A 12,839-nucleotide genomic window follows, 5' to 3' on the forward strand; every position below is an offset into this window, starting at 1 on the left:
GAGGTACACCGCAGAATAAGCTCCCCGATTAGGAAGGAGTTTAATTTTTTTTTTAAATATATACTAATCAATTGCGTGGGAGCCGAGGTCATTGATTGACGAGGAAGATGCAGGGTGTCAGTCTTACCAGTTTGGAGTCTATCTTGGCATCCAGCCTGGCGTTGCGGATAAGGTTGACAATCCACCTCTCCGCCTCCTCGGGGGTCATGTTCAGCTTGTCTGCCAGCATGCTGAGGAAGAGCAGAGGAGAAACTGGGTTTTTAGAAGCCGAGTGGAACAATACACGTGTTCGCCGATTAAATAGGTGGTACAGACGTTTAGTTGCTAATTGTTTAAAGAAAAGTTAATATACACACATAAGACGTCACATTAATCAATTGGGCCGTGGAAAGGTGTACCCCTCTGTCCAATGAGGCCATTTCTGGGCAATATTTGTCCCTTTAGGGGAATAAAGTTCAGTACAGCCTCTAATGTACTGAAGCAGACCGTAGAAAAGTCCACTCATCCACTCAAGGAAAAAAAAGCCAAGATTAACAGTGTACAAAACATGCTCTTTCCATGAGACTGATCAGGTAAATCCAGGTGAAAGCTATGATCTATAATTGAAGTCACTTGTTAAATCCACTTCAAATCAGTGTAGATTAAGGGGCGGCATGTTGAGTCAGCATTCCCTGTGGAACACTTGCCACCTTGTGGAGTCCATGCCCCGATGAATTGAGGCTGTTCTGGGGGTAAAAAGGGGGTGCAACTGTATATTAGGAAGGTGTTCCTAATGTTTTGTGCACTCGGTGTATATGACAATCCTTTTCAGTGGATGTCTGATGCCATACCTCCACATTTGCTACACTACCCAATATGATGAATGGGCTGCATTAGGACCGTAACAAAGCTAACAGGACAACGCTAATACAATACTAAGTCATACACATTCTTAGGCTAAAAGGCATATAAAGTAAAATAATGACATGTCAAAGCAACGGGATCAGGGGAACATAGCAAATAGTCTTACGTGAACTAGAATAGAGGATGTAATGACTCCCCAGGCTAACTCAATTAGGAGTCCGTTGGAATCCCGGGTTTCTCTCCCCCAGTCACTTTACTCTTTGATGTTCTCTCCTGGACACACACACTTACATTCTCCCCACCTGGCCCAGAGCCTGCCATGACAGAGCGGGACCTGCTACTGTCCCCCAAATGAAAGCCAGGTTGCTGCCGGGGTGCTCTTTGATAGAGCGGTGGGACATGGATGTGTCACCGAGAGAGAGAGGTGGGGGGGCGCCTGGCGCTCTTTGAACCAAAGCCTCTTCCAGTGCAGCTGGCCTCCCTTGCGGCTTTGAAAATAACTAAACCCCCTTGATACTACCACCACCACCACCACCTAGACCCACTCTTTCCTGCCTTCCACATTTCCTGCTGGTCCCCCATTTCATATTAGGGGCCTATAAATATACCCATTTCTTCCACCACCACAAGCAGTACAGTTCATTCTCATCCCAAAACCCAGTCACCTAACACACAAATGGAACACACTCCGCTTTGAATGAACCTCATCAATACGCTCGTTTAACAACAGATACTAGTGTGCGAGAGACCGTGAGTTCTGTTTGAAAAGTGCACCCCACTAAATATAATTTCATGCTCCATTAATCAAGTTCCTTCTCCCCCACGGAGGAGATCAGAGAGACAGACCTGTGAGTAAGCCAGATCCTCGCTGCCCCAAACCACCTCTCACGCTATGGGTTCAGACCCAGTCCACAATAGTCGCCAATACCAGCAGGCCCGTTTCAACGGTCACTTCCCAAATGCTGACTTCTTTAAAGACTTTCTCCCTCGTAAATTCCCATTTGGAAATAACCTCATTTGGGATAATGTTTGCCTTTCCTCAAGGCCCGACAGCAAAAACACATTCTCGTCACTCTGACCCAGCTTGGCATCTTTTTTGAAAAACGTAGCAAAACCACGTACAGAGGGGGTTGAAATTACATCAACGTCTGTAAGGGGCATAAAAAACCCCCAACAAATAATAAACAGCATTACCTCAGCATAAAGAGGCACTGCCTCGGGGCATTCCAAGTAACAAGAGCGTGATGATCCATCACCACTTTCACCACAGCAGTGTTGAAGGAGGTGGGATACCAGAAGAGAAAAACACCAGTTAAGCATTGATTAACGTTGAATCCCCACGGGCTGGTGGGGCACGATCAACCTGTCACTCACACCCAAATAACTAAATCTGCCCCCCCCGAATGCCTCGGCCGGACAGCCGATTACGGCAAAATGCTGTGGAAAGCAAAATTGCACTTACGGCTCATTATGAAGGACCTAGCAAGCAGGAACACTATCAGTTGTCCACTCACATGAGTTTAGGTTGTGATGGCTAACATGTGTCTGCCATTCAGGAGTGACACAAACACTAAGGAGAGACAGGCCGCGCCAGTCGGGGCAAAAAGACTCTGGTGTAGGTCTATAATAAATGTTCATGAAGTGTAAACTCGGCATTGATTGATAATTACAGCAATTTTCACAGCAAAAGCAAATTCATTTAACAGACAATCTGTGTTTAACAAAGTCTAACGGTAGTAGGCGTTATCCAACTTTTAATTCCGTTGAAGACTGTACAAAACAGTCAGCCAAGAAACAGGGTAGGTGGACAAACTGAGTCTACACCCTAGTCCTGACACTCGACACAATTTAATTAAATGATCTGTTTCAAAATGTAACCCCAGAGATTTGCGATTGCCGCAGAGGGGTACGAATAGAGTGTTTGTTTGGCAATTCCATCAAGTGGAGGGCACATGTCAGTCAAACCAGACTCAGATCCGAGATCAAGACAAACATGATCCTGTTTCCTCACAGGGAGTTCACCTTGGCCCTAACTCCCTGCAGAATGTGATCTCCCCAGCAACACGCAGTGCCCCAGGTCTTAACTTTTATCTTAACCTGGAGCTCCAGAAGATGGGGAAGGGGATATGAATGGAAGAGGGGGGGGGGGGGGGCAGACCTACAAACTCAACTACAGGCATATCCCTTGGCCCTTAAGCCAACTAGACAGCCTACTTGACTGGTTTTGTTTTACACAGCCATAGCCCTGTTCCTTGGGGGGGGGGGGGGGGTCTCGCTTTCATTACAACCTCTTACTCACTCTGGCTTCTCAGCATTCAATTTCAGGCTGGGGCTGGGGAGACGGAAATACTCCTGTGAGTCTCTCAACCACCCTCACACTCGGGGAGAGGTTAGGCATGGGGGGGGATAACTGTATTAGAGAGGGAAAACTCCCATAGAAGTGCCCCCCTTCTTAAAGTGGCTGGGCTCAGACGAATGCATTGTTAAACACTACCATATGATAGCATTAAGTAAATCCGAGCCATTTGGAACGACCCCCGATTTCAGCTTGTTGGGGTAAAATAAATTTTTCGGGAAACGGAAAATGACCGTGTGGTCTTTCTAATGACTCAATTGTGAAGTGGAAAGATCTTCCAGTTTACATCCAAGTCCACAACAATACTACTCCAACTATCAGAGAACTTAAGTGTTAGGAAAACAGTGATGGGTGATGGGAAAAGACATCCACTACCTTTCCATGTGCCACATTTCAATGTCAGCTGACAGACCGTCTTATGTACGTACTGACAAAGTCACTGGACAGTGTACCAATTGGGGTCAATGAAATACGACTGGCTATCAACATTCAAAGGAAGTCAAATATGGTAATATTAAGTTTGTGACTTCAAAAAATGAAAACCAAATTGTAAAAACATACCCAAGTCTAGACAAAAGGATATGTGGATGCAATTACGGAGCATAAGATCAAATCGTGGGGTCAAATTTTCACTGCCTCCTTTTTTACATGAGCCTTTCTGCATAAAGTAACTAAATTACCCGCACTTCTGGTCTACTTTTGTCCCATGCCATGGGCAAAAAAAGCAAGCTAAATCTGTGAAACCTTCATAGCCAACAGCTGTAAAAATGTCTCATTAAAATCAGGCATCAGATTCACTTGAGTCCATGCTTGGATGCAGAGAGCTTCTGGGTAGCCGACTAATGACATGGAATTTGAGCGTTTGTCAAAAATAAACTACGTGTTCTGTCCATCGTCATCGCAACGATTTTAAATAAACACGGAAATCCCTGACACTGCCGATCGCCGCTGTGTTTGCACCTCAACTCAGCTTGTTACCTCAGCTAACAAAGACCTACAAACACAGGAGAAATTTTTTGGGAAAAGTCACAATTCGACTTCCTACTGTTACCACTAACCTTTGTGGTCTTTAACAAGTAAATATATCCAATTGCAGCAAGTCTGCCAAAAAAAAAAAAAAAAAAAGAGCCGGGACTCCTAATCAATTCCAGACAATCTGGAGATTGACAGAGCCCTATCGTGTTCCATGGTTCAACCTTGACTACAGACCCCCACAGCTCAATATAACAGGCAGTGCAATCATTTGTCAAAAGTTACAATTCATTCACCCTTTCCATTCAATGTCCATTACAGCAAATTCCAAATATTCCATTCAAAGTTTGAGTCTAACCATTTTTGCCTTAGTACTGTTACTATATCTTTCTGAACGCATTTCCATAAGCACAAATGTCCAGTGTAGACTAAAAGCATCGAGGTAAAAAATAAATCGTTATTTTCTAGAATTGATGCACAAGAGGTAGCCAAATCCTTAATTGTGGACCATTATCTTTTCCCCCTAATGCTCACCATAATTAGCATTGACTAAATGTATTGTTTTGAGGACTATCCAAGGCAAATTTATTATACTGGATGTGACAAGGCTTAGGAAGCAAATGAAAAGAAGAACTTCAGAACCCTCTGAACACCAGCCACCCTGACCCAGCAAGACTCAGAAGTGGAGCTTCGCGGTTCCTCTCCATCAGCAGCTGGCAAAATCTGAAGCCATCAAGAACCTGACCTCTCCCTGAGAAAAACTTGTCCTTGGTTTGGTCTCTCACTCAGGTGGTCTTTAAAGTTTAGTGAGCAGAACAACCAGGAAGCAGTTAACGCTCGATTGCCTAATCCATAAAATGTATATGTGGAGATGAGTATTTGACTGGGGAAGGGGGCAATAAACACTTCTGTGGGGGGCATTCCTGTAATCACTCCACATATCCACCCTCTTCCTGCAGTTGGTCTGCTTAGCAAGCTCATTGGCTGGTGATGACCTTCCTGTGTAAGTCTTTAGCTAGTCTAAGCTGACCACTGCAGTGCATGGTGCACATCTTAGCATTTGGACAGTGATGGCGAATAACGGTACAGCAAAGACTGATCTCTTGCAATGTTCACCATACTTAAGTCCTGCAGCACCTTTCCTTTCTGTCAGTTCCCCAACTGGTGCTTTACGTCACTCCCTTGGTCTCACCTGATGCTGATGCACTGGTGGATCCTGCAGAAAGTCTCAAAGATGAACAGACGGGCATTCTCAATGAAGTCCTCCAGGCAAGCCACCAGGAAGAAGTCATTCACAAGCACCTGGAAGAGATGGAGGGAAATAAAAGTTAACAGTAACACAAATATTAGTGAGTATTTGTCTGTGTATGCATTTCTATAAAATACCACTGCAGGTGTTCAGGAAAGTAAAGCAGTTAAATTGAGGACAGAGTTAAATGACAGGTAAGCTAATTTGTAAACTCATTACTGCAATCAAGACTGGGTTCTGACTGAGTGGCCCTGGAGAGCCATAAAAGTGCAGGAGCAACAGGTTTCCCCCCTGCAGTCCATATTTGGGATTGAAGCCTCAATTTAAATTGTGGGAAAACCCAAGTCACCGTCAAATTAAAATGGAGCAGAAGAAAGCTTTTTTTTTTCTCCATACATGCAGGGAGGGTTGGGGGGGGGTCTTGCTCTAGCCACATTTAAGTAACCAAGCGATTTACTTTGGCAAAAGTCTCAAAAAGGAGAAACCCCCATCTGTTAAATGTTTTTTTTTTAAAGCCCAGGCCACTCGGGGTGCTCCAAAAATCAACCACAAATCTTTTAATTCAGCTGCCTCCACATGAAAACGGGAAACAAGAATGACCACAGCCACTGCACCGTTCATCTGTGCCCAGGGGTGCAGGGTCAATTGTGCAGTGCGGGAGAAACCAATTTATACACCAAACTCTCAGGGGTTCTACAGCCACCATAGGGGCAAGAACACCCTCTGCTCAACATTAGAACACATGGGCTAGGGGCACTTCCAGGTCTAGCTGCACTGACAGACGGGCTACAGAAAAATTGCAAAGTTTACACCGCCATAAAATAGCAGTCAGAGAGCTACTTTAAGTGTTCATGAACCCATTGTGCATTCAAACATTGCTTCAAAAGGCATACATTCCTTTGTGGTCATTACTGCGTTCCTACTGTCTTTGAGTACTAGTTCACATCACAGACCTCAGTCTTCATAAGTTCTCCAAGAACTCAAAACTCTGTTTGCCTAAAGCTTAGAGCTGTTTCCACCCTCCATTTCTGCTTGAAGAAAACTCAATTACACAGCACTATCAGGCAACACCACATTTCAGCTATGACAATGCTTATCTAAGCATGATAAACTTTGAACAGCTAAGTGTCCTAATCACTGTCATCTGGGATTTCGGCCCAAGATCCTCAAACAAGTTTTGAAAGGGCTAGAAGTGGCCTTTTATGCCTAATCTGATGAGCTCAACTTGGAGGTAGGTTCCCCCTCCGCTTTCAACATGCAAAAGTCACCAACATCTGACAGCGATTCCAGTCGGGGGGGGGGGGGGGGGGGGGGGGCTGCTGCTAGGAGAAAAAACACCGGGCGCTTACTTACATGACAGGGGGCGGATTCAAATAAGACTGGTCTCTCCACTTCACTTTTCAAATCAATTGCCACTCACTGTTGAAGGTTGCAGTGAAGACAGGGAAGTTGGGAAACAGTACCGGTATCTGACTATTACAGCAATCAGTATCACCCAGTAATGTATCCCTTTTGTTCTCTTCAATGACACCAAACTGATGCATTACACATGCAACCATCACTCCACAAATTTGACTGGATGTTCTTTTTTGTGGCGTGTGTCTCTGTCTGCAAAACCCCCCTGCCTTTATTGCTTTCAAATGAGGCCAGTTCGTGAAAATGTTTGCAGACCCACCACACTTAATGCACTTAAAGGTGGAGTGCAGCAGCTTAACTGTTGCACAGCCACCCACCTCGACAGACAGGTGGTCCTGCATGTGAACGGAGCGCGCTCTGATTAACCCTTTGGCGTGTACAACCACATATTTGCGATAATTGTTGAGTGGTCCCTGCAGCAAACCATCCCAAAAATGTGATTGGAACAGTAGCAACATAACATATGATGCTAAAACAGCATGGTCTGTAAAGCATCTAAACAACATGTACTGATGGGAAATAAAGGTCTTCAATCGTATTCCTCAAATTCCCCTTTTATTGTAAGAAATGCTAACGTCATCATCCAAACATCACACAGAACACATCCAAACTCATTCCATAAACCAGTCTAAATAACAGATTTCACCCCCCCCCCAAAAAAAACTACCTAACAGCTGGATTTGTTTAAAATTTGCTCAGAGGGGTTACAAGGGAAAAATGAAATATAGTTTGAAAACAAGATACGTGTCAGCTAGCTAACAGCAGCTAAATTCTTTGATGGCAGCCATATTTGTTTATATTTGACAAGCGAAAACTCCAATCCCATTCACTGTAAGACAAATAAATTACAGACAAATATGGCTGTGCCCATTGCATGAAAAACTTAGTTTGGCCACTTTTTAGCATATTACAAATCTTTTATGTACTTGTTAGTGTATTCAAGGACCGAAGCACATTACTTTTAACCTTTTGACAAAACACAAAGCAAATAGATCACCAAATACAAGCCTACCGCCAAGCCTAACTTTAGCGGGGGGGGCAAACACAAGTAGATGCAAGAATTAAAATATAACTCCTGGAAATGGAATACCATAGATATCATTCTGATACCGCATCAAAAACAACTGGGAACTTGGAAATTTGCAGCTTCTGAGCTTCCCCAGACAACTGAGGACTTGCAAGATTTGGAATGCATGATTTGTCGGCAGTACTTAAAAACATGTGAACACATTAGGCTCCATACATACGGTATGCTGCAGTAGAAACGACAAGACGAAATACAGAACATAAGGCACTTACTTTGATAGGAAGGCACACATGTCCAAAGTTATTATTGGTAAGGAAAACAATGAAGGCAATGCATAGGACAACCAGAAAAGGTGCCAGAGGGAAAAAAAAGTTGGGCCTGGTCTATTTTTATTTTATTTTTTTTACCCCTTTTTCGCCTCAATTGGCAGTTACAATCTTGTCCCATCGCTGCAACTCCCCTATGGACAAAGATCAGGAGAGATGCGTTCTCCGAAACAAGACCCTGCCAAGCCGCACTGCTTTTTGATCAACCGCTAGCTTAGCCAGGAAGCCAGCCACACCAATGTGTAAGAGGAAACACTGTCCAGCTGGCAACAGCGTCATCTTGCAGACACCCTGACAGCCACAAGAAGTCACTAGAGCGCGACGGGACAAGGAAGTCCCGGCCGGCCAAACCCTAGCCTAACCCGGACAAAACTGGACCAATTGTGTGCCGGCTTATGGGTCTCCCAGTCAAGGACAGCTGTGACAGCATGGGATCGAACCCGGGTCTGTATTGACTCCTCAAGCGCCGCAATGCCGTAGACCACTGCACTACTCGGGAGGCCGTGCAAGGCCTGTTCTCACTAGAGATGCGCAATGTCTTCATACTTGATCTGGGAAAACACTGGGGAAGTGCTTGGGCACTATCTGACTCAGTAAAACCTCAAATTGTGCGCAACAGTGAAATGGGCTACTTCATGTGTGAATTAATTTACACACTAACTCAAACTTCTCGAAAATAATTTGCAATTGACAAGTTCAACCATAGCCTATAGATAATTAGCAGGCAGCATGCCTTGGTTTGAAGGCAGCGGGGGTTAACTGTCCTGCTGCGTAACAAATCAGTACATTGACAAAAAAAACTTGCGCTGGGGCGACTTTTACAGATATTTGGAACTCATGGGCGAAAAAGATGAAGGCTTGTGTGTGTGTGCTGGGCCTGCTCTGAGAAGACTGACAGGACACTACTCCCAAGGCAATGCTGCTGAAGCACCTTAAGGAGAACTGGTCTCCAACCTGAGGAGTAACAGGGAGCAGCATCTGCTCCAACCACATGAAGTCTCTAAACAAGACCCCAAGCAGGGAAGTTGAGAACAACCTAGAGGGCTCTTTAAAAGTGTGCGAGTGTTCAACGAGCTTGGTGATTGAGGGCATGTGTAAAGTCTTCGCTGAAATGGGATACAGTTCCAATATTGTTGGTTGTACGTCATCTTGCTGCCGCCCCCACCCACCGAGGCATTTGCACAGGAAAGATAGAAAGATCTCATTTTTGGAGGCAGTGCTTTGGATACTGTCAGAGCACAAATTTGTCAGAGAAAAACGATCAAATAAAACAAATATATCTATACAAGTTAGTTTAGGTATGGGTTCCTCATTCGTTAAGAATCAGACTGGGGGAGCTAGAGGCTCTTAATATTAGCTGAAAATAAGATGAAATGGGACCTTCAGTAAAGCCTAGACAATTTACTTCTGTGAAAGAGCCATTTGATCAGGCCAGATGTTTTTCCATTGAGCGTTTATCATCAAGAAGCAAAGGGGGCAGAATAGCCCAAAGTTTAGCCTTTGATATATCTGCAAGTCGAAATTAACAAATAATTTGGGAAATCTCAATTATACCCTTGTATGCACAGAATGAGGCTGGGAGATTATATTCTCTGAAATCCACACAGAGCACTGCACCAATTAGCACACCTGCTCGGTCTCCAGAACATGTCCAGCCCCTCTTCAGTAAATGAGCAATCTCCTGGGAATATTAAATCAAAGCACCACATAATTGACCCTAAATGATTGACAAATTCACACAATTATGAACTTCTGACCTATGTTAGGAGTGGATGAAACAAACCACAATCTGTAAATATGTTCACAGGGACATTATCAACACTCACACCTAGGAAATCTTAATACCAATGGTGTATTACTAGTTCATAGTGTTATTCCACAGCATTTCAATCTGAGTGGTTTAGTCTTCGACCTACACTCGAAGATTCTGAACTGAGTGATACGTTGGACAGAACTACTCCCAGAAATGACCTAAATGGGCAGCTAGCGTCTGATTAAAATAAAACAAATACTAACATTTCAACATTACCTTGGATGCTTTTTCCCTTGTTTGACCACAGTTGTCTAACTCAGTCTCCTCAAGCTATGAACAATTATGCCTAAATGTAATATCTTCAAGTGTTAGCATGAACACTTATTTGAGTTTTGCTACAAAAGGAGAGACAATCCATTCCCATGCATACAGCTTTTTGTCTACAAACTGCAACCTTTCTAAAATTGCTTTCACAACAGAAGCCTTCTGTAGATGCAAGGATCCATCCTTCTGCTGGTGCGCCACAACGTACTTCAAATAAAAGGTGAAACATTTTGAGCCGAAGGGCTTAAAAAAAAAAAATCAGCCATGGTGGGAACAGACTAAGTATATCATTTCTATCTTGCCATCCACATGTACTAGAGAAGTAATTCCTCTTGCCGAAGGGTCTTCCCTTGTACCTCACGTTATTTTGTAGTACTAATCTACTCTTAATGAGGGGCTTCAATTCAAATCAAGTCTCTGGCTAGTCCACACAAACGAAACAGCCTTCCTGTAAAATGTCTGTCTTGTTTCATAAACTGGAATAAAAGGATTCCAGAAATGTTCCATACACACAAAAGGCTTCTCAAATTATGAGCACACATTTGTTTACGTCACTGTTAGTGACCATTTCTCTTTTGCCAAGATAATCCATCCAACTGACAGGTATGGCATATCAAGAAGATGATTAAACAGCATGATCATTACACAGGTGCACTTTGTCCTGGGGACAATAAAGGCCACTAAGATGTGCAGTTTTGTCACAACACCACAGATGTCTCAAATTGAGGGAGTGTGCACTTGGCATGGTGATTGCAGGAATGTCCCCCAAAGCTGTTACCAGAAAATGTAATGTTAATTTCTCTACCATAAGCCCCCTCCAACGACATTTTATAGAATCTGGCAGTACGTCTAACCAGCCTCACAACCGCAGACCACGTGTAACCACACAAGCCCAGGACATCCACTTTTGGTTTCTTCACCTGCGGGATCGTCTGAGAACAGACACCCAGACAGCTGATGAAACTGAGGATTGTTTCTGTCTGTAATAAAGCCCTTGTGGGGATAAACTAATTCTGATTGGCTTGGCCTGGTTCCCAATTGGGTGGCCTATGCCCTCCCAGGCCCACCCATGTGAAAGCCATAGAGAAAAGGGCCTAAATGAATGCATTTCAATTTCCTTATAAGAACTTTAACTCAGTAAAAATATTGAAATTGTTGAGTTTATATTTTTGTTCAGTGTGTCTGTATGCATGTTTGGTTTTGTTAAACTAACACGCTGACCACACCACTCGCATCGGGAGCCGCGCAAAATAAAATTACACATTTTATTCAAGCAAAGTTGGTTGCCAACCGCCATATAAAGTCCAAAGAAGAAGCATCGAGGAGAGATTACTAGAAACAAACTCGGTTTACCCTTTTTATCAACATGTGCGTAACGGCACATGAACGAGCGGTCTGGTCAGCACGTAACTCTTAGAAATTAACTGGATTTGTTAGCTAGCTATACCTAGCTAGCATAAAAGCACACTAACAATCACTATGGAAACTAACTGTGTGAACATAAACCAGAGATAGGTCATTAGTTCAGATTGGTATGCAGAGATTAACTAAGTTCACCACCTACTACAGTCTGCACGAGTGAAGAGTTCTGCTAGAAGCAGCCAAGGCAACAACCACCGGTAACCCTCCCACCATTCAATTTGACCCATCACAAAATGGTGGTTGGCGTTGCCCAGAGTCTTTTTTGTACATTTTGAAAAATGTCCTCTTCACAGTCCACCGCGAGCCAACACCTCTGACGAATAGCTGGCTCGTTATTATTACCACATTTTTGGCACTGAGGACCAGGCCTAGATGGACAAAGGCGTTGCTGGAAGTAAAGTGCAGCCTTTATTTTTAGCTGATGCACTACAGTCACTTCAATGGTAGTACACATCAAGCCATTACACACCAAAACGAAAATAAATTATCCCAATGGCTGTCTATGACACACATCTCTTGAGTGTCTGAACGCCTCTGCATAGACCTTTGCTTATAAAGCTTTTACTGTTAACTACCAGGCTGATGGACAATTACACGCCATCATAAAAATCTGTCCAGACCAATGAGTCATAGGGTTTCCCAGAGGACTTCTGTATCACCCAAGTGACCTAATACAATTCTACCATCGGACAATATGTATAAGCCCATGTTTAAAAATACATTTTAAAAAAGCCCAACGCTGTGAGAAAGCATGAGAGGTTGGCTAATCTTGCATGATAACTAGCGGCGTTTACGTCTGTGCTAGCTACATGGGAACGTTGGAAGGACTGGTTGGCCAATCCAAATCAAGGACTATATAGAGAGCGGGACACAGAACAACCATTCTGAAAAGGATAAATTACTCAAAATCTATTGCACATTGATGAGTGGGTGCGTGCCGGGGGAAAGCTGGGACTTACCGACTCACACTCCCTCAGTTTCTTCTGAGCGCTGTCAAAGTCAAAGTTTACATACAGGCACTCCACAAACTCTGTGATGGGATCTTTGTAGGTGTAGGACTCCTGGAAATGGAAAAGAAGATTTCTAACAATTTGCACATGCCGGTGTGTGCTCTCTTTATTGTTCAGCAGTGGACATAGCACAGGTTCGAC

General features: G+C 43.7%; 1 protein-coding gene across 1 annotated transcript in view; it reads right to left on the reverse strand.

Annotated features, from left to right (window-relative positions):
* LOC110489806 (eukaryotic translation initiation factor 3 subunit E) overlaps window positions 1-12,839 on the reverse strand; it is a 46,465-nt gene that overhangs the window by 1,884 nt on the left and 31,742 nt on the right. Inside the window, exons 9-11 of the mRNA XM_021562732.3 lie at window positions 12,648-12,749; window positions 5,364-5,473; window positions 128-230 (exon numbers count right to left, since the gene is read on the reverse strand). Of these exons, the coding sequence (XP_021418407.1) occupies window positions 128-230; window positions 5,364-5,473; window positions 12,648-12,749 (315 nt within the window). The remainder of the gene's footprint in view (window positions 1-127; window positions 231-5,363; window positions 5,474-12,647; window positions 12,750-12,839) is intronic.

This window comes from Oncorhynchus mykiss, chromosome 2, assembly GCF_057628025.1.
Source record: "Oncorhynchus mykiss isolate SJ-2025 chromosome 2, ASM5762802v1, whole genome shotgun sequence".
Taxonomy (NCBI): Eukaryota; Metazoa; Chordata; class Actinopteri; order Salmoniformes; family Salmonidae; genus Oncorhynchus; species Oncorhynchus mykiss.